We start from the raw sequence: 21421 nt of genomic DNA on the forward strand, positions 1-21421 counted from the left end.
TAATCAAAATTTAAAATAATTATGGAATTTATTTTTATTTATAAAAACACAGTGAAATGTTTTACTCATCCTGAAATTGTATTAAAAGCATTGAAGGTTAAATTAAAAATGATAGGAAACTATCACTATTTCTTACAATCTTAATTTAGCCTGTTTCCTTTTTTTAAAATCACTGACTCCTAAATTTTACTAAAGAAAAAAATACATTAAAAAAAGAAGTTAACCGGTTATATATATATATATATATGGTTTTATAAAAAATTTAAAAGTGAAATAATCAGTTAAATGCTGAATTAAATTTTTTCAATGAGGAAATACTAAGGGTCAAAACAAATTAAAATGGTTGAGAAATACATCTTTAATGTATCCTCAGTTTCCCCTCATTTAAAACCAAAGATTTACATTTACAATTTAATTCCTCCTGAATTTTATTAAACATCTGAACTTGGAGAGCACCTATGTGAGCAAAGACTAAAGCACCATCTCAAAGAAACTGACAATTAATTCCTTTATCTACTCCAAACTGTAATGTTTTCTTTCTATTGTTCAACCCCTCCACAAACATTCATGGAAATTAGGTCAGTAGTTTTAAAAAAATCCTGTGGACAAACACACAGCAATGAAAACGTAATCAGCTTGTCAGAATAAAGCAGAACAGGAAATACAAGTAGGCCATCTACTGAAGGTCTTTATTATTTCAGCACATTGGCTCAGAGAGTAAAGATGGAGAAATAATACAAAATACAAAATGACTACTTACCACCACAAATGCCACAAAAAATATAGGCAGTTAACTTATCCTATTTTTTCCAGTGGCGATTAAAGCATTGGCTGATTGATTAATCAGAAAAAACTCACTGTATATAAAAGAGTTGTATATATCTAGATTAAAAACATTAGTAGAAATATGCATATGTACACGTCCACTTGATTTACATAAAAAGGTGTTAGAATTTTTAGAAGCCTCAGTTAGTGATCACTAATCAAGGCCCTGAGAATATTTTAAAGGATTTTTTGGTGCCCACTGATTGGCACCACAGTGTGAACCAAACAGCACAATGTAAATAAAAGACACAGGATTTCATGCTGCAACAATAACGGTAAAAATAACAAGGACATTAAGTAAGATTTTTTTTTTCCAGAGCCTCACTCTACTTCCTGTTGGCACTTGCAGTCCCGATAACACAGTCGTTCACCTGAAAAGTGAGTAAACACAAAACATGAGGTGTGAAAATCTTAATCTGAAGTCACACTGATGAGAAAAGAAAATTGTCGGATCCTCTCTGAATGGTTCAGACTTTGTTGTGGATTCAGTTGTGAGTCCGTTGGTTGGTTTCGTATGTTTTTGGGGAAGATTTATAATAATTAAATGGATTTCCATGAAGACTTGGTGGAGGGATGTGGTGTGGGTCAAAGAAGAACCTATTCAATTTTGACGCAGATCCAGTTTTTTCCCCACTTTCTGTAACATTTTCAGATTTCCCACAAAATAATTATGGGATGGATCTATGGATTTTGATGAGAACAATATACTCATACATATTTAGAGGGCTGATATCTGTGTGTAATTTGGTGCATGTTGAATTTAAGGGACAGTTGGGTCATGGTGTCCACTCTACTGAGTACAATCTGGTTCTATGTTGTTTATGTTAGGGGACTTCAGATATATTTTCAAAAGTTAATAATAATAAGCTTTATTTATATAGTACTTTTCTTAACAATGTCACAAAGTGCTATACAAGGATGAACAAGACACAACATGGAAATAGAACAATGGAACATGAGCACAGACAATAGAATGTTTTAGTTATTTGTTGGTCTCTTAAACGTGAATGACAAAGACAAAGTGCTTCTCAGTATCTCAAATACAAGTAAGGTTAAAGCAATAATAATTTAAACAGTTGGAATAAATAACTTTGTCTACAGTTTCACACCATGTGGTTAATGTAGTCATGTCATGTTTTAACAGCAGCCGTCTCTTAAAAGACACATATTACAAAACAAAACAAAGATGCCACTGACCTTGCTGGCAAACCTCAAGGAGTTGAGTGTTTCCCCGAAGCTGTCCGTCTCTGGGGCGATGTTCACAAACATCAGGCTGGGATGAGCAGGACAGAAATAGAATCAGTGTGAATAAACTCTAACAATAATGTGACACAACGTAATGCAGCATCTTTTGGAGCAGAACATTGGCGATGTGAAGATACACTAATGAACTCACGTCTTGCTGTTTCCCCCTAAGCAGCACTGCAGGAGGTAGGTGAGCTTGGAGTTTCTGTACGGAACGTAGCTCTCCTGGATGAGAAACAAAATCAGTTTATTTCAAACAAATGAATAAAAAGGATTTAGATGTTAATGTAAATGAATCTCAGCATCTTCAGTTTTAATCCAAGCTCCTGCTTACAGACCTTGTTGGCCAGCGCGGTGATGACGATGCCCAGGTTGGACAGAGAACCGTTGATGGCTGTCATCTCTTTGAAGCGTTCGCCCTGAGACTGACTCTTGACCATTCGCTCACTGCCAGCCAAGTCCACCAGGCACAGAGTGGCTATACACACAAAAACATGTTAGAAGTTATGAAGGCTAAAAAAACCTGGATGCTAAAATCTGGTTATAAAAGAGCTTTTTTGGAAAACAGAATAGGAAGCTGCAGAGACACATCACTGATGTTGAGTCAGAGCCGATGGCCAATAAACATTTGTGAAGCCACAGTCCTGATGCTGGAATAATTACTGGGGTTATACTCACACTTGCATTTGATATCCCTGCCATGATTCACTCCCTCGATATCCAGCTGGAAGACTGAATGGGAGCGAGAGGAGCGGTCATTCTGGGCCGTCTGGGCTGTGGAGCGGTTCTGATTGGCCAGGGCAATCAAGCCGAGGACCTAGACGGAACACAGCGAATTTTCTTACTTTAAAAATAGAGTTTGCACTTTCATCATCCTCGTGAACTCCTTTTGCAATTTCCAAATGACCATCTTTACAATCTGCAGAGTTTATTGCCGTCCCACGTACCTGATCCTCGTTGGAGACCTTTTCATAGGTGAGGTTGGTGATCGTCACCTCGTTGTTGGTCGACTTGCGGATCTCGTGCTCAGGCCTCTTGTTGGCTTTGCCGGTGTAGAGGAGGTCTCGCAGGGTCTCGTTGTAGATTTCAACAAAGCTTGCTGTGAAGGTGAACTGAGGTAAAAACAGAAACAGACCCAGTGTGTTATTATATCTCCTCCACAGTTAAAAACATTCAGAGGTATAAGAGATATAAGTCAGTAGTGAGGATTGTATTGATTGCTCTAGGCTCCAGATGATGTTAAAAGCACAAGATGGCTGCACCCGTATATTTGAGCTTCGATTGCCTCTTTCCCTTTATGTGCTCACACGAATCACAGACCCCACTAACCTCCCAGCCTTGTGCTCCTAGTTTCTCTGCTGCTTTGAAAATTTGCTGCACAGCTCTGGGAATGACGCCTCTGGTCTCGTCAAACTCGTCTCCCTCCATGGTGTACGTCTTTCCACTTCCTGTCTGGCCATAGGCAAAGCAGCAGACGTTGTAGCCGTCCAATGCTGACTGCACCAGCAGAGAGATCTCCTCAAAGACCTGAAATAAGGTGAAATGGTTACTGTGCAATTTCCTGCTTTGGCTGAACATAGAAAATAACGTGAATAAATGAAAAATACCTAAAAATGTAACTATGATAACTTAAGGATAGTTTTATAGATATTATTGTAAGTTGTGATACATGTATATTGTTTACCTCTTGTTGCGAGGCATGGGGGCTAAACACACGGTCAAAGTTGAAGTTGTAACTCTTCTGAGTATCTGCATTTTTGCCTGTATGAGACTGAAAAGCAGAAAAGGTCTGAAATTAGTTTTGCAGATGGAAAAGAAAACAGTTTCTGTGACCATAAACATGTGAGAGATCTGGTATCTGACAGGATTCTCACCTCCTCTGTTTTGGCCAGTGTTATCATCTTGTTGTCACTGGCTGGGAGCTGGATGTGCTTGCTGAGGCCTCCACCAAACAGTGGACGCACTCTGCAAAAAACCCTGATGTTGCCCTGCATGAGAAAGATGGTGGTTTTACGTTTTAAAAACCAATCGCTGCTGCTACATTTACACCTGCTGTCTATCGTCACTATCATAACTCACCTTCAGCTCCTGAATGGTATTGTGGAGCCGTCTGCGCTCCATTTCACCGGCATGAAGGTCGTCTCTTTGTTGGGCCATGGTCTCTTTGAGACAACGGACTTCTTCTTCACTGTCTCTGAGGGTTGTCTGCACACGGGCCAGAGTCGACTCCTGCACTGAGAGCTTCATCTGAAGTGAAAAGATGGAACAACTGAAACCTCTTTTCCCAAAATCTGAAAAACTGTATTTTATGACAGTAAGAAGTTCATTTAAAAGTTGCCCAATAGTATATTGGATAAATAACAGGCCTGAATAAATCCACTGGAGGCTTACGGAGTCATGGCAGAGTGTGTGATTATACTGCACAATGAAGATAACCAGTATTATCTGATGTCCAGCAGCTGACGTTATACCTTAAGAGTTTGTAGCTCTGTCTCTTGACTGTCTCTGAGCGTCTCCATGACCTTATATTTGCCCTCCAAGTTGGACAGCTCCTTTTGAAGAGTGCTCTTATCGCTAGACACTTTCTCCAACTCATCCCGGACTCCTGACAGTGCCTGCAGCTCCTCTTCGTACTCACTAATGGATTACAAAGAGACAAATTAGTGACACTACAATTTAATGGCAGTACAATCCTTAATTTCATTCATTTTTCAAAATGAATCTGTCCTGGTACCTGATCTGGTTTCTTTGCTTTTCAAGCTCTTTCTCCATTACATCCACTCTTGTCCGACTCTGGGCCATGGAGCCTCTCAGAGCCTCGTTCTCCTCGTTGACAGATTTGTACTTGGTCTGGTAGTTACGGATCTTACCCTCCATGTCGCTGACCTTGCCCTTCAGGTCCCATGCATGCCGTTTAGGAGCGCCACCCCCACCTGTAAACAAGAGCATCATCAAAAGTTGTGATGTATCCTTTCAGATCTCATCTTCCCCAGTTTAGTCCTTTAGAGAGAAACTATTTTGACCTTTTCACAGAACTGTCAGGAGAAAAACAGGTTTCAATACTAACAAATTTCCAAGAGTTCTCACCTGCTTTTGTGCCAGTGGCTGCAACAGGTTGTTTCACATTGCCTCCCTTTGATGCATTTGCAGCTACAGATGATTTTAGGACACCTGGTGGGACAAAATGTTGTGATGAACAATGCATTAGAATGAGCAGAGATGTTCACATGATAGATTTACAACCAATATAAACCATTTCTGAATTGTCTTGTTATCAGCTTGTAAACACACCTCGAGATTAAAGGTTTGTGAACACAATATCAATACTGACATTAAAAAACCAAAAATCCCAGCTTGTGATCTTTGCCCCATCGTCTTACCTCTGGAGGGACCAGCAGCCACGGTGGCAGCTCCCATACCCCTGACTGGCTTCACTGTGTGAGGGACAAAAGACAAACATCAAAATAAGAAATACGCCTCTAAGAGCTAAATATTTTTAACTGCACACTTAACAATGTCATTATATTGCTTAACCCTTAACAAAGAAGAAACACCTGGCAGAAAACTCAATTAATCAATGAAACATACGAAAACTACAACAAAAAATATAGAATTATTAATATAAAAGTCAGTTTAATTTGTATAAAAGTTTTCATTAAGAAAGGTTTGAAGAGGGGATTTGAAACATCGTCCGTCTACGTTTAATGGGCAGCAAATTCCAAAACATTGGGGTTATCGTTATCAAACCCTTACAGCAGACATGTTTTAAAGGCTTGATACTTTAAGTACAATTAAGTAAAAAGAAAAACAAGATAGAAAGGGAACCCAAATGCAACCAAATGTATAGAGCATTAGAAACTAAATATAAAGATACACAGAAATGTTTTCTGGTTGAGGTTTTAACTTACAAAGAGGGGCCCTGGCTGCCACAGGTCGCTTCCCACCGATGATTGTAGCTGCCGCCTGTGGTCTGATCGTCTCCGGGTCCTTCCGGCTCCTCTTCTGTAAACACACACACATAAACACCATCAGCATAAAGCAAGAGCAACACATCAACAACAGTTTGGGCTAAAGAAGGGATCTCATTTGTTCTGTACACATGTGTTTAATCAATACATCATCGTTATAGGGACACTCGGCACCAGAACATCAATAACTACGAGTCAGGATGGTGATGTGTTACCATGTTGATATTTTGTCCCAACACCCTGGGATGAGTTTAAATCTTCGACCTCCACTCAGGATTAACAATCAGTCTTTAACGTAAGGACACAATAATACTTATTTATTCTTGGCCTTCATCGCAGTGAAGCAGCAGTAGAAGATGTTCAGTAGTGCTGAGGACAAACCTGAGCAGGAGCACAGTCCGGGCCATTCTCTGAGCCGCTGCTGTTCGTGAGGACCCTCTTACTGGACATCACCGGTAAACGGGACATGCTCTGTCGGGAGGGGAATCACCAATGTCATCAAACCACAGAGAGAAAACAAAGTGTAACTTGGCCTGAACAAGGATGAAACTGATGCGCATTAGCTTGAACCGAGCGAGCAGCCGTTAGCCTCAAGTCTAACGTTAGCCGCCGTTAGCTTGAAGGTGCAGGAAACAGTTCCGTTAAACGAGCGGAGAAACCGTGTCTGTGTCTTGGAACAGCGCGTGTACAGTTTGGTGATGAAGGTGAAAAAGTGAAATCTTACATGAATGCGATCAGAAACCTCGGAGCACGAAGATTCTCCTGCGGCGCGTCCGGACGTTTGAATTCAAATTCAACTGTCGGGCTCGGCGCTTCCAACACGCTGCCGTGATTGGCTGAGCCATCGTTAACCACGCCCCGTCGCGTTGATGCGCTAGTTATACTGCACGGGACGTCCCACCCGGGCGGGATACACGATGTTCGCACAGTCTACAGGCAAAATCTCGACACTGATGAGCGAAACGAATCGTGCTTTGAATTCACGGCAGTAAACACAGATCTTATTTTATCTACATCACAATTTATCATCTTTATATTTAGTCTATGAACTACATGAACCTCACAAAATTAAAGTTAGCTCGCCTCTTTTACATGTTTTAAAAAATATGTTTTGTAAAAATAAATCACACTTAACGTTTTTTAAAGTATTTATTATTCCTTATTTCTCCTGGGTTTTTATTATTTTTTTAATGTAAAGCCAGTTGTTATCACTTCCTCTTTACTTTTACTATATATATATATATATATATATATTTCCCCTGTTATGAATAAAGTATCTATCTGCATAAGCAGCCGAGCGTCAGGCCACAAACCATCATCACTGCAACTTCTGCATTTTCTAACATCTGAGGCTGACATGTTAAAGATATTTTTTCACTGCTCCGTTTTAAACACAGAATCACAATCACTCCTTTATTGACAAACCTGATTGGTGTTTTCAGTTATTGTGTGAGTAACTTTTTTCTTCCCAACACATAGAATCCTTTACAATATTTCAACTGCGTATCAGTTGTGAACTGTTTACTCACCGTGCAGCAGAAAGGAGAAAACTAAAAAGACAGACTGGCCCTTTACTCCTCAACAGGAAAAGGAGGGGTGAGGGAGATGATAAGTTGGACACACCTGTGAGCCAGAGAGGAGAGGGAAAGTCAAACAAAGGCAACGTGGAGTAGAAGCATGTGAAGTGACAGGAACTGAAGGAAGGAGAAAAAAAAAGATTAACTAGTTTCTGGACATCTGAACCAACTGGTTTTGTTTTCCATCATCATCCTGGACCATGAGGCAGAGAAGCTGATCCCTGGAGCCTGAAGTGGATTTTAAAAACCCATCTAGCCTGCTGGGATCGGACCGGATCCCCTCTGTCCTGGATGAACCATACAAGCTAAGTCTCGCTGTTGGAACTCTCCTGGCTTCATCAAAAACCTTGACTCTAGAAAATTCACCTCTCATCTTCCCTCTACCTGGAGATTAAAGGACCACCTGAAAAACCCTGATTTCCCTCACTTTTCTCCTTCATTGGGCCCTCTCTCCAACACACACACAAACAATCTAACACTTAATCTGAACTCGCACTATCCTCACTATGAACTCTAAATGGACGCTTCTTTGAATGAATTTGTTGCTGGCTATTTTGGTGAATATGTGTTCTTTGTTTATTAATCACTTTACACCTTGAGCATCATTCTAAGCAAATTTCAGAATCCCAGCTCATCAAGATGCAGACACAACTTGAGCCTTAGAATTTATCGAACAAGTTAAAAGGAAAATAAATAGTAATCATACATACTGGTCATACAGATGGAGTGTTAAAAAAACAATAGAGCAACTTCTTCATAAACTGTTTTTGAACTTTATTCTCCTTAAGGGAAGAAACAGTCTGTTCAGATGAGCAAGAGGTGTAACTGTGCATACAGTATGCCAGTGTAGCATAAGAGGGCAGTTAATGTTTTATTATCAGGAACATCAGTAATAACGTTAACGTGAATATTGAGAATGGGTTATTTTTCATAAAGACACAATGAAGTACAGGGAGGAGTATATATGAAGACATCAGCCCTGTGTAGAGGCCAGTAGAACATTGTGATTGGGTAGAGAAAGCTTGAGCACAAAAACATGGCGGCAGTGTCCCAGGTCAATGATGTCACAGCCTTGTTACCTTCACCAAGGAGGTAATGTTTGGGTCTGGATTTACGCAAAAACGACTCAACCTATTTCCTTTAAATTTACAGCGATAAGCCATGACCAAGGAAGATGTTGTGGTCAAAATGTTGGTGCTGATCCAGGAATTATTTTTCACTTTCTTTAACATTACGAGAAATTTGTAGTTGATTTCTCAGAGATTTCATGGATCTTGATAATAAAAATACGGCATATTTATATGAGACTGATATTCATGTGTGTGCAATTGGGTGAAGATCCTAATGAAAGTCTGGAGAGAGTGAAATTAAATGTGGTTTTAAAATATGACTGCCATTATTCAATGATTAAGACAAAGTAAAAGTGTTCATGGAGAAATTCCCAGCAGAACCACAACAATGACAATTTTGTGTGAACCCCCCTTCCTGCAAATTTCCCCACAGAGGGACAAATAAAGGATTATCTTATCTTAAATTCAATGATTGCCTTTGTACAGGAGACTGCATCCACACTATGGTTGGAAACCCCCTAACTCCACCTCTGTGAAATGTGATGGAAGTTTAGAGGTTTGGTTGAGAAAAGTTTAATGGATGAGTGCGATTGAAAGTGCAGTAAATGTTTTTGTGGTCACACGTTACAAAAAGGACAAAAAATACTTTCCCATAATTTAACAAAGTTTCTGGACATTTCCCAAACTCCTCAGACCTTTTTATCGCTCTTTGCAGACTTTGTTGAGCTTAGCAGTTTTGCTCCGTCAATGTTAAGGTGACCTGGGACACGACCAATGATTTGGTACTTGTTAATTTGAGTTCCTTTAGTTTCCATATATGCTTTACACAGGACATACTTCCCTTTTACAGATGAAAAAGTCTTCTCTATCTATTTTATGTACAGCATACTGAAATACAATAATGCCTCAGTTTGATAATAATGTGGATAATATTTGCAATACAGTTATAATGAAAGTAGTAATAATATGTATGAAAAGGTCTTTAAAAAAGACTGATAACAGTACCTGTCAGCCATTTTTATCACACAATCATTATTCTCCCAACAACCGCTCTGACAATGTCGAGTTGGGCAGTCTCTACTCACTGGAGGATAGTTAACTGTCTTCCTCTGAATAGTAAGAATAAAAAGGAACAAAAACACTCTGTACAGACTTTTCCCTGTTCCCTTCACATTCATGCACTCATGTGGCTTTCTCTCTCTTGTTCATACGTTCCTCTGTTGGTAGAAAAATACATACATGATATATTAAAAAAAGTACAATGATGACAAACATAGGCGTGAAGTACGAGCTTCATCAAGTGCTTTCTTTATGACCCCTCCCGCCCCAGTGACCCACTCGCTCTCTCTCTCTCTTGTGTTTACATCTTGCTCTGCTGCAGGTTCCTCACATTTAGTGCATTCTCCAACCGCTCCGTCTCTGTTGTTCAATACTTTAGGAAATGGCCCCTCAGCTTGTCAATGTCTGACATTGGGTGTAAATAAGGACATCATGATTTGTGAAATTAACACTGAGATTCAGCCCCAGGCTTTAAACCGATTCCAAAACACACCGCATTCTTCCTGCTGCTCTTCATCCTTTTTAAGGCCTTGTTTCTGCTCCTATTTGACAGGATCGGTCAGATTTTTCTAGTCTGTCCTTATCTTTCGGTAGCACTGCGTCGCTGTTTCAGTTGAATGTATGTCATTTTTTTCATGATTGATTGCTTGTCTTCTATCCCTTCCTGGTTTTGGCTTGAACTGAATACTGGAGAATGTTCAGATTAATGTGATCTGAATGTTTTCAAAAATTACATCATTCTCTGGACCGTAAATGTGCAGAGAACGATGTCATTTTTCATTTTACAGATATTTTACACCTCAATCCTCCAATGATGCCTATTGCAAACAATGCAATAAAATTAGAGACGTGACACCGGTGAGCCGCTTTCAGCAAGTTTCTAAGAGCAGGACTGCTGGTTTAGGATTTTAAGTGCATTTTAAAAAGCAAGTTGGTTTAAGTTAAAATTTGAATACAGATGCTTCAGGTCTGGATTTCACTTCCACATAATTAATCATCAAAAGACTAAAAATATCAGATGAGGATTTGGAAGTCTATGCAAAATGGAGGAACGTCGCTCCAGGCTGAAGAATAAACCTCATATCAATGTCCTCGACTAGCATTTCTACTGAGAGAAACTTTGCAGCATGTTGGCTCAGGAATCGTGACACAAAATGTAAAATATCTGTGGTTGACCAAGTAATTTAATCCTCTACTCAACATTAAAGCTTCTTAAAATGAAGGAAAAATGGCACTGAGTGAACTGAATTAGAAATTTTGTATCTTTGACCATAAGCGAGCAACTCCGTTAAAAATATTGTCACTCGAAGCCACAGGGAAGTGAAACACAACAGCTTCCAATGGTTCCTTATACAAGTATTAATAAACCAGATGATCTGGAAATTAACTTCCACCATATTAGCCATTTTTCTCCTTGTTTTAAAAAGGCTACAATACTGAATACAGTCAAATTAGTTGTTCATTTGGACCTTTTGTTTTTACACTGCAGACACAATAGTAATTCCTCAAACAGAGTGGGAGGATGCAGCCTATGAGTTCATGTGCTCCACCTGTATGGCTGATGTGGAGACAGTGAGGCAAAGGTCTTTGTGGACCACCGGTAGGTCTGCCACTGAGACCGGTTTGTACTGGATCTCACTGGCTGCCACTGTCTTGTATTGATGCAGGTCAAACGGGCACTGAACCACAGCTTCCGTGGGTTGCTGGTAGCTGCCTGGGGGTCCTGCGTTAGGGTTCTGGTTGCTATTATTTGGGTTGTTCTGGCTTTGGAGCTGGCTCACTCTGCCCGCACCACCTCCTCTCCCTCGGCCACGACCTCGGCCCCTGCCCCCTCCTCCGCCTGGCGTAAGGCCCTGGGCCTGCTGAGCAGCTACTGTTGCTGCCACTGTTAGCGGGTCGGGGTTGTGCTTCCTCATGTGTTTCATTAGATACGTCTCCTGGAGTTGAGGAGAGAGAAATAGAACACAGATGAGAGCAGGACAGAATAAAAGAGGAAGTGGTACATCAAACTTATTGGGAAAAAATGTCTGCTTCTTTTCCGGCCATATTCATACACAAAACATTAATTCAGTAGTTTCTCCTCTACTTCTCTGTCTCAGGCACTGTTCAGACCTGGTCTTAATATCCTGAGTGATTCCATCACAAGTTCAGGTCTGAACGCACCCGAATGCATCTTGCAATCTGATCACTCAGGCCACATTTGGAGGGCGTCTGAGATGGATGTGGCCACATTGTTTTTGCTGTGGACCGCCCACTCAGCTGGCGTCTCTGACCTGCTACACTTGAAACTTATACCTACTTTTCTCAGTCTCCCATACGTTGATTTGTTTGTGGTCACCACCACAATATCAACACTGATCACTACATGATGATAATGATACTTTTTCTTAACTAACGTTTATTGTATATGTGATTATTTGCATATAGAGCAGGGAAGTGAGATACGATGACAGGAGACACATTCAGGATGCATTTTAATGTCAGATGAACACGACGCTGTCCACTTGTGATTGGATCTCTAAGGACAGATGTTACTATCATGAACAAAGTTAGACCAGAGTCTGTCTCTTCTTTAAGTGATGTATGTTTGACTGGTCTGAGAACTTACCGAGGTATAGGATCGGTTACAGAGACCGCAGGAGAAGAGCTTGGCATGTTTGACAGTGTGTGTGGACAGATGCACCTCCAGGCTGGCAGCATCTGTGTAACCACGGTTACAGTTGTGGCACTTGAACGGCTTGTCTTTGTTGTGCTGCCGACGGTGAGACTGTATGGAAAGAGAAAAAGGGATAAGAGGAAATCAAAGCCTTATAAGAGAACACGTCATCAGCTGTGAATGTATTTACCTGTAGGTTGGACAACTGAGTGAAAGCCTTTTCACAGCCAGGATGGTTACACTTGTACGGCCGGTCACCGGTGTGAATCCTACAAAAAACAGATGTTAGTTTATCACTGCGACTGAGAGGCATAAAGAAAATTAAATTATTGTGAGTAATTAGTTAGTTCCCTCGTTTCCAAACCAACAGTGTACAGCAGTGTCACAAATCACAGTTAACACATTCAGGGTATTCTACTGGCATTACAACCATAGCTTTGGGTTTCCTCATGTTTTAGTTTGTCCTTCATTTAATTTCACTTCAATAAAAAATTTTATTCCTGTTTTATTAGGATTCAAATTTTTGTTTCACTTTACCCCTGGCACATCAAAACATCATGTCTTACACATTTGAAAGATGCTTTAAACTCAGTGCACACTGTAACTCTCTACACACCTGCTCCCATACATGCAGACATAAACAGACACTCTGATATTTCTGCCCAGCCCAGCCCAGACCAGTACCGTGTGTGCTGCTGTAGGTGACTGAGCTGCCTGAATGTTTTCTGGCAGTAGGAGCAGGAGTAGGGCTTGGCCCCAGTGTGGATGCGGATGTGCTGGGACAGGTAGCTGGAGTTGGCAAACGACTTGGAGCAGTGGGGACACTTGTGGGGCTTGGACTCAGTGTGGTTTCTAACACCGGGACCGGAGGGTTGAGGGGGTTGGAGAGAGAGAAACAGAGAGAGAAACAGCGAGAGATTTTTAAGCTACAGCATGACCAAAATTCATGATGAACTGAACCAAATCATGCGTTTAACAGGATCTGCGATCACTCGTGTTGATCATAGATTGTTAAGTTCGACAGTGTGCTCTTTGTGCTGTGTCTGAGTTGTGAAAACACAGAACAAAAACATACAGCAAGCACAGTCACGCTTTTCTCTTTCTCTCTCTCTCTCTCTCTCTCGCAGTCTCTCTCTCTAATTGGTATGGGGTGTGTATTATGTGTAATATATGTGAATATCTGGCTGTGTGGATGGCCAAAGTAGCACGTCTTCTAGTTTAAAACTTATGGCCTGAAACCCAAAAACAAAAGCCAGTGCATGGCAATAAGATAAATGAAAACATATAGGCGGCGAATGACAAGATGAAACATAAAATTAAAAGATGTATCTGAGCTGCGACAGCATGAACAGGAGAAAGCTTCCATCATTGTCACACGCATGTAAAGCCATTATCTGATTAGCAGCTTTGTCCCTTTTATAGATGCGATCATGCAGGTGTTTAAAACATGCAGGGGTACTTGGTGTAGAAAAAAAAGGCAGACAATAATTTTTTCTGTGCAACAGTTCAGCTTCACTCTTCAACTTGCTGCATCTGATTCTGACAATTGAAGCTGTGACTAAAGCTGCTTTCAGATGTGAGCACAACTCTGGATATTCTACTGAAATTATCCGGTGGGCCTGTACGTAGGAATGCAAATGTGTAAGTCAGAGCAAAAACTCCGGAGAATATCCGAGTCGGTGAGATATTGTCCAGAGAATTCACTGCGAGTGAGTGGGTGTGACGATGTTTCCAACAGGCGACGGACGCAAAATTGACAGAAAACCAAAAAGAGTTTAATCTCAGGATGAAGAAGAGGAGCCATACGCATAGAAGATGCTGAAGATGATGTCAAGATGGAAAGATAACAAGATTCGAGAGCTTTTGATGATAAGCCCCGACGCTGGTGTGGATGTGCTGTACACATGCAGAATTTATACATCACGTCCTGCCTCCAGCTGCACCGCTCGCCTGAACGTTCCCAACATTTACCAGTTCTTGTGAACGAGTCTGACCCGGACCATCTCCTGCTGTGTCCCTCATATGTGAAAGACACAGAGGTCTTTCTGACTGATAAGCTATTTTCAAAACTCCTGACAATGTCCAGACAATTTGGTCTGTACATTTTCTGGAAATTGTAAGTATTTCTGAATATCAGTCAGTTCCATACTTCTCACAGGAGATTGTACAGGCTCACCAAAGACGTTCAGGGTGAGGAGTGGGAATGAGAGAGGAAACATTCTCCCTTTTCCAAGTCATTAACCCATTAAACTCATTTTAAAGCCGTTTTAATGTGAAAAAGTTGCATAGTGTTGTTTTGAGGGGGTGAATTATCACACATAGTTAGTACACAAAGTGCACTCACACTTGTGGAATCTAAATTGGATACTGAGTTCAAGTTGACAACATTTTCAATATCTGTTAATAATCTTAACATAATCTGCGCTCCGATTTGATTTTAACTTGATGTAAATTTAATTAAAAGGTGACGTATTAAAATGAGTGACTCCTATGACAGTGAAAGATCCACAGAAGGTGATTCAAACCAAAGATAGAAAACTGAGAAACCAACACAAGGCAACACGCATGCAATACCAAGCCAAGCTTATAATGGTAACACAAGCCGGATGAAACGTGACATCGACCACCTGATAAATCCAGGTATATTTCAGTGGCAATTGGAATTGTAAGATGACAACCTCAACCAATCACCAGAGCACCCACCCACAGCACTCAAGATAATTTTAGCTTGTAATTCAATGATTCCTCTTTTGGTAATATCTCAGTTACAAGAAAAGAAATCTATGAATACATAAAATAACAATCTTTGGTTAAATTTGAGTGTTGGCGATGGTTAGATTGTGCAAAAAGGGCTGTCAACACACTCCTAATAAATTTCTAACTTACAAACCCTTCCTCCCTTCATTCATCACCGCACACAGACCCACACACAACAGAAACACACAGAATGTAGCTCCCCCAACCTCAGACACACACGACCCACTCAGCCCAGTACCGTGTGTGCTGCTGTAGGTGACTGAGCTGCCTGAATGTTTTCTGGCAGTAGGTACAGGAGTAGGGCTTGGCCCCGCTGTGGATGCGGATGTGCTGGGAAAGGTAGCTGGAGTTGGCAAACGACTTGGAGCAGTGGGGGCATTTGTGGGGCTTGGCCTCGGTGTGGGACTTGGCGTGGATCTGCATGTCAGACTTGCTGAAGAACGTCACTGCACACATCCGACACCTTGGTGAGTGAGGGAGAAAGACAGAGAGAAGAAAATCTTTGGAGATTTAATGTACAAATCCTGTACATTCTCATGTTCGTAGCATCTGTATTGACAGACCTTATGTTATGAGCGTTTTCTCTAATCAAAATAATCTAATCTAATCAACTACCTGTAGGATTTGGGGCCATCCTTGCTAGTATGATCATCCTCATCATTTGACAGGTCATATGGATCAGCAGTGTGGTGCTACGACACAATGTCAACATGTTAGTTTTGCTGAAAGGGAAAGAAAATCATGCTGTAATTATATATACAGTATATATGCAAGTATGTATATATGCACCTGTCCACCAGCAGCTAAATGTGCCAATATTAATGTATCGCTTCCTGGAGGGAGGACCCCACCTACTCCCGTCACTCTGCTCATCACCTGTTTGCTCTTCCTGCCTCGCTTTGAGGGCGTCTGCATTAAGACAGCAGGAGGGATGGCAAGGTCCTGCTTCTTGTCTGTAAACAACAGAAAAGTCCAAAGAAATAAAGGGGAAAACGCAGGGTGGAGACAAAGAGAGTGTCTATTAGAGATGGAAAAATCACTTGCATAAGTTGTTGTGCAGAGGTTTCCTGCCTCAGGATAAGAGATATACATGAGCATGTGCATGATTCCATATGCATGGTCAGTAACGAGACAAAAACAAATGCAGGAAAAAAATCAATTGTGGGTGAAAAACAAGAATCCATTGACTTGTTTTTTTTTTTTTTAAATCTCACCAAGAGATTTAGATTTTTAGAATTATAAAAAAAAAAAATACTGCAAAAACAAGGTTATAACAAATTCCCATTTATCAGGTTGTGTCATGGTTCTCTGGAGCAAAGTCCCGATTCCTACCTGCTCCACAAATGCTGATGATTTTGAGTGCAAGTTTTACTGTGGGGCTGAAAAAGCTCATTTATTCCGGCACAAACACACTGCAGTTTGTGTTAACATGTGGAAATGACTGAAGTGATGGTGACTGTACCTGTGTTTGAGGGGTGCACTGCAGACACTATCATGGTGGTGGCAGTGTGGGGTCCCGCTACAAAGGACTGCGTGGAGGAAGTGGGGACCAGTGTGCCTTGAGGGGTGGTGATTACTAACCCCGCTAAGAGGAAAAGATTTTTAATTTATTCTCTCGGCATGTGAGACTATTATTCCTAAAACTGACTAAGAATAAGTGCAAAGACAGAACTCTGCCAGAATTCAAAGCCACAGTAGTATTTTTTATATAAAAGTCACAACACTAATACAACAGACTATTTGGATTAAAATGATTTGGACCAACGTTCAGGTTCTTAACTTGTATCTTAAAGGAGACATATTTTTCAGTGTTTTTTTTCCTCTTGTGTGTAACTTCGGTTTTTATGTTTATAAAAGTTCTTCAAAGATAAAAGTTCAAAGTCTGAACACTGCTCCTGAGGCTCAAGAAGCATTTCATCAGAGTTTCAACTGATCATTCCGCATCATCACGATGCCCCTGATAACATAACGAACTCCCTAGCAGCTAGTCTGACACGCCCCTTAACAAAACCAGGTACAGAGAGCGGAGGCTGCCATTTCCTACACATACTGGAAGTAGTCAACCAATCACAAGAGAGTGAGCTGACCAATCAGAGCAGACTGGGCTTCATCAGGAGAGGGGCCTTAAAGAGACAGAAGCTAAAACCAAGTGTTTGAGACAGAGGCTGTAAAGAGGAGCTGCAGCGATGGACAGTTTGAGGATTTAAAGCTTTTACAGTAATAACACTAACTAAAACGATCAACCTGAATATAAGCAGATGTCTCCATATGTCTCCTTTAAAACTGTTAAAACCTGTTAATAATGACACTGAATACAAAGAGACTTTTCTGGGTCCAAAGAAAATGTTCAGATCCAGATTAGTGGCAGCTAGTTTTCCTGAGGCTCATGCACCCATGTCACCAACAAATAAGACAACAGAGTGATGGTAAATGAAGTGGCGGATGTCATGATTCAGAAAGGAAAAATGGGCACAGCAGCCCACTGACCTGCAGTCATGATGCCCGTGGAGGGAACAGGCACAACAGTGACGTTCTGGGAGGTGTGCGACTGGTGCAGGTGCCCCCCAACTGCACTTAAAGGCGTGTTGCCGCTGCCTCCGCCGGTGCCTCCACTTCCTTCCTGTTTCGGGACCAGTCGAACACCGGCCCCTGCGTCCACTGTGCCGGGAATGGCGAGCACAGCCATGGGGTAGTGGGGGGAGGAGGTGGAAGACGCAGAGGAGTGAGAGAAGGAGGGTGCATTGGCCTTCTCTGGGCCTAGTTGCTCCTTTGCCTTGTTCAGGAACATGGCGTTCTCAATCTAAACAAGGATGAACGGAGGGATGGGATGGTGGAAAGAGGAAGGAAGAGTGAAGGAATAACGAGGAAAGGAGTGAAGGATGGGTTTTTGTTAAATTTGGTGTAACAACAGGGTAATGGTGGGATTAAGAAGAAATGTGGGACCACAGAATAAGTAACAAGAAAATGAGAATGCATGAAGAAAGAGGATGAGGGACATGGGGTTGTGAGGAGGTGAGGAAGAGGAAAAGTAGTATGATAAATAATGGAGGTGGCAGCAGGTGAATGAGGAAGATAGAAGTTGCAAAGGACAGAAAAGTGTGAAGACAAGATATGTGGGAAGACAGGCAGAAGAAGAGTGATGGAAGGTTTACATGGAGAAAAAAGGAGAGAGAAAGAGGTGGAAGAGGAGAGTTCACAGAGGCAGAAACACAAGATGAAAAAGAGAAGATAAAAGTTGATGTGGGGAGAAAAGTGTGATGGTGAAAGAAGGGATGGAAGAAGGCGTCCCAAAGCAGGATGAGGAGAGCAAAGGATGAGAGTGGGTTAGGGAGAAGACGAGGAGGAGAGGAAGGCAGTGGGAGAGTGAAAGGAGAGAACGAAGGCATGGTGAGATGCAAAAAGTGAATGAAAACAAAGAGAGGTTGAAAAGATGAGAGGAGAGGGACAGGAGTGATCATGAAAACCTTCACACTCAAATAACTTTAATGTGATGTTACCTTCACCTGCAGAACGAGTGGTGTTATTTACAACATGTTCAGGGTGAAATCACTGTCTGGTGTCATGTAATCTTTAAAGCATCTTTTTCCCAAAGCACAAACCACTACACCATGTGTATTTCAAGACAAGTCCAACAATAAGGTTGTCTCTACCTGTCCTTGTACAGTTGGAACAGGAGACCAAAAGTATGATGAGTTGAAATGGGAATCGTCCATTATTTCTGTAATTAAAAAGCAAGACACTTAGAAAACACCCGTCCCCCTCCTCCTCACTATGACCTCTCATGAACCATGCTTGGCTGCATCCCAGTCATCTTCGTCTGTTTCCTTTCCTATGTATCCTCTCCTCTGAACACGTCACGCTTAAGCATCAGTTCAAGGTGCCTGAATTGCTTTTCAGGTTTATGCTGTTGTGTTCGTCTTCCTTAGTAACATTTGATCAGATTCACAGAACAGAGGATGTAAAAGGAATCAGGCGAAGATGTTCAATCCCAGAAAGGATGGATGCCAGAGTTGCAACAACACTAAAGATCATCAGTCTTGGAGGCTTTTTGTAATGTTTTATGACACAGTCCATGCACTTGCTCAATAGTCTCACAGCATGTGTTGCTCTAAAGAAATATCACAATCTCAGAAGTTGCTTTATCAGTGATTTGTCAGCGAGTCTATTTTTGGATGATGAGTCAATGTTAATGTGTCAGAATGTTGCCTGGTGAGGTAACATGGCTGTGATCTAAATAACATCCTTTCTAAGAGTGCGTATGATTTATTGAAAACAGCACCCGCTGTTTAGAGCTGCTTTCAGACGTGAACTGAAATCTGGATATTTTTACAGAGGGGCTGTATCTGAGAGTGCTAATGTCCGAGACAGTTTTCCATCCAGCTCCCTTTATAAAATGTCTGGAAGATGTCATAGGGACCACGTGTGAGAGTATAGCAGGAAAATGTCACAGCGAAGCGAGTGGGCATGTTTTAATGTTTCCAACGCTCGACTGACGCAAAATTTGAAGAATGTTACGATGAGAAAGAGGAGCTGACTGAGAAAAGGCAACGAGATTCAGAAGCTGTTGGCGAAAAGGGCGGTCACTGCTGTCTATCTGCTGTCAACAAAACCGTGTGGTGTCCTCAGCACGATTTATATGTTATGTCCTGTTTTCTTCACCCCTCGCCTGAATGTTCTGGAAATGTTCCTGTTGATGTGAACACATCTACCCGCACAATCACCTGCTGCTTCTTCATACGTGAGAGAAACTCCAGAAAATGTCCAGACCCAACTTTTCAAAGCATTTGCCTTTGTCCGTGTCTTTTAACAGCTTTTTATTCTCATAACTAAACCTCTGTTTCCTGACACACACGCAACACGTTCTCTGCAGCACAAAGGAGGAAGTGTCATAGTTTCATTGTCTGATGTTGGCATTTGTTTGCACTTTATTGTCAACACACTCTGCTCCTGCTGCAACAGTAAAACAAGCCATTAGACCTGACTTTGTGTTTGCCTGTGAAGTCTGTTTACATGCAGAGCCAAGAGGAGCATGCATGTGATTACATGTTAGTAAAGATGAGCTGACATTGAGTGTAACGGACCGAATGACACTTTGGGGAAGTACAGGCCCATGAAAGATAAACTTCAGACATGGACTATTGACAGATAGACTCAGGTGACGCTATACTGCTTATATCTCGTGCACAACATTGGCAGAGTGTAATTACACATGTGCATTGTTATTTTCCATGAGCCTCCTCTCCCCTCTGCAGCTGCACCACCTGCAAATGACGGAGAGTCAGCGACATCCCGCAGGCTGCAGGTATGTGGCAGCTCGGCGGCAGATATGAGGGCTGATCCTCAGAGTCGTGTTAACTTCCAGTGACCTGAGAGACATTTTTTTAACGCGGGTCAGACGCTGCCTGCAGAACTGTGGCACAGCTAGCCGCGGGCTAACGTTAGCAGCTGCGTAAACAAACACAAACTACGCTCGGATGGAGCAGCTCGGCGGCGGCTGAACGACGCTAGCGTTAGCTGCTAGCAGGACGAGGGGAGCTAGCAGCTAACTCGCCTCCATTAATGTTCTCCTTTTGTTCGCTGCAGCTGCACGCAGGCCCGTGTGTCGGTGCGCGGAGCCAGGTGAGCAAACACGGCCCCTGTCGCTCTCTACGCCTGCATCCGTCCCTCTGTGCTCATCTCACTGCGAGAACAGGAAAAAACTGAAAAAGTCTGCGATTAAAAAAAAAAAAAAAAAAAAAAAAAAAAAAACAAGACAGAAAAAACGCAGGAGTGAGGGAGACGCAGCTCGGTGCAGACTTCCGGCGGCCGGTGCTGCGAGAGCCAGTGGAAATAACACTTGTTTCACGGTCCGTTAACGGCTCCGGGGATAATTACCGGTGAGATCGGAGTCCCGTCGACCCCCCGCAGCCTCCGCACGTCCCGACAGACGAAACTTTGTTGAAATCCTCAAACCTCAGATCTGCCTCTTTTTTCTTCTTCGCTTTTTTTCCCTCCGGCTCGTCGTCAGCGTCAAGTCACACATGGTCACGGCCGCTGCGCTTCCGGTCCTACCCTTCAAAAATAAAACCACCGTAGCTCACAGGCGATGCAGCTTTAAAGGGATAGTTCACCGAAAACCATTAACATGAACTTGTTATCTACTCACCACTATTAGTGGGTGAAGGGTTTGAGTCCACAAAACACGTGTCATGTTTCCCTCTTATATGCATCGTTGCGTTAAATCATGTTTGTCCTGAACTTAACCTTCGTATGACTGTTTATGAC

General features: G+C 41.9%; 2 protein-coding genes across 8 annotated transcripts; both read right to left on the reverse strand.

Annotated features, from left to right (window-relative positions):
- Positions 1-668: 668 nt before the first annotated feature.
- kifc1 (kinesin family member C1) lies at positions 669-6910 on the reverse strand. Its single transcript, XM_020109047.2, has 17 exons — positions 6763-6910; positions 6420-6509; positions 5979-6072; positions 5451-5504; positions 5158-5241; positions 4805-5003; positions 4542-4707; positions 4150-4317; positions 3945-4058; positions 3755-3841; positions 3400-3597; positions 3018-3182; positions 2749-2887; positions 2409-2548; positions 2222-2295; positions 2023-2098; positions 669-1196 (listed from the first exon to the last, which is right to left on the reverse strand). Exons 2-17 carry the CDS (start codon positions 6504-6506, stop codon positions 1152-1154), a joined length of 1890 nt encoding a protein of 629 aa, XP_019964606.1. The 5' UTR covers positions 6507-6509; positions 6763-6910; the 3' UTR covers positions 669-1151.
- A 1464-nt stretch (positions 6911-8374) lies between these two features.
- znf384a (zinc finger protein 384 a) lies at positions 8375-21194 on the reverse strand. 7 transcript variants are annotated; one of them, XM_020109044.2, is made up of 11 exons: positions 21032-21192; positions 18808-18875; positions 17645-17957; positions 16620-16742; positions 15947-16110; positions 15773-15849; positions 15396-15620; positions 13085-13252; positions 12591-12669; positions 12353-12511; positions 8375-11681 (listed from the first exon to the last, which is right to left on the reverse strand). In XM_020109044.2, the coding sequence occupies exons 2-11, from the start codon at positions 18868-18870 to the stop codon at positions 11274-11276; spliced, it is 1779 nt and encodes a 592-aa protein (XP_019964603.1). In that variant the 5' UTR covers positions 18871-18875; positions 21032-21192; the 3' UTR covers positions 8375-11273. The 7 variants fall into 7 exon arrangements, with proteins under 7 accessions (XP_019964603.1, XP_069372242.1, XP_069372243.1 ...); XM_069516141.1 differs by lacking the exon at positions 21032-21192 and adding an exon at positions 20709-21014; XM_069516142.1 differs by lacking the exon at positions 16620-16742 and having other exon boundaries at positions 21032-21194.
- Positions 21195-21421: the final 227 nt, after the last annotated feature.

This window comes from Paralichthys olivaceus, chromosome 20 (assembly GCF_024713975.1).
Source record: "Paralichthys olivaceus isolate ysfri-2021 chromosome 20, ASM2471397v2, whole genome shotgun sequence".
Taxonomy (NCBI): domain Eukaryota; kingdom Metazoa; phylum Chordata; class Actinopteri; order Pleuronectiformes; family Paralichthyidae; genus Paralichthys; species Paralichthys olivaceus.

Bases quoted from the DNA above. Each gene is read 5' to 3' on its own strand.
- kifc1 (XM_020109047.2), bottom strand. From the start codon at position 6,506: ATGTCCCGTTTACCGGTGATGTCCAGTAAGAGGGTCCTCACGAACAGC. The intron at 2,549-2,748 runs GTGAGTATAACC...TTGTGTGTATAG, and splicing joins CAGGGATATCAAATGCAAGT to CCACTCTGTGCCTGGTGGAC. The intron at 1,197-2,022 runs GTCAGTGGCATC...CTCACTTTTCAG, and splicing joins CCTTGAGGTTTGCCAGCAAG to GTGAACGACTGTGTTATCGG.
- znf384a (XM_020109044.2), bottom strand. From the start codon at position 18,870: ATGGACGATTCCCATTTCAACTCATCATACTTTTGGTCTCCTGTTCCA. The intron at 16,111-16,619 runs GTACAGTCACCA...TGTTGTTTACAG, and splicing joins AGTGCACCCCTCAAACACAG to ACAAGAAGCAGGACCTTGCC. The intron at 15,621-15,772 runs GTAGTTGATTAG...TCACTCACCAAG, and splicing joins GATGGCCCCAAATCCTACAG to GTGTCGGATGTGTGCAGTGA.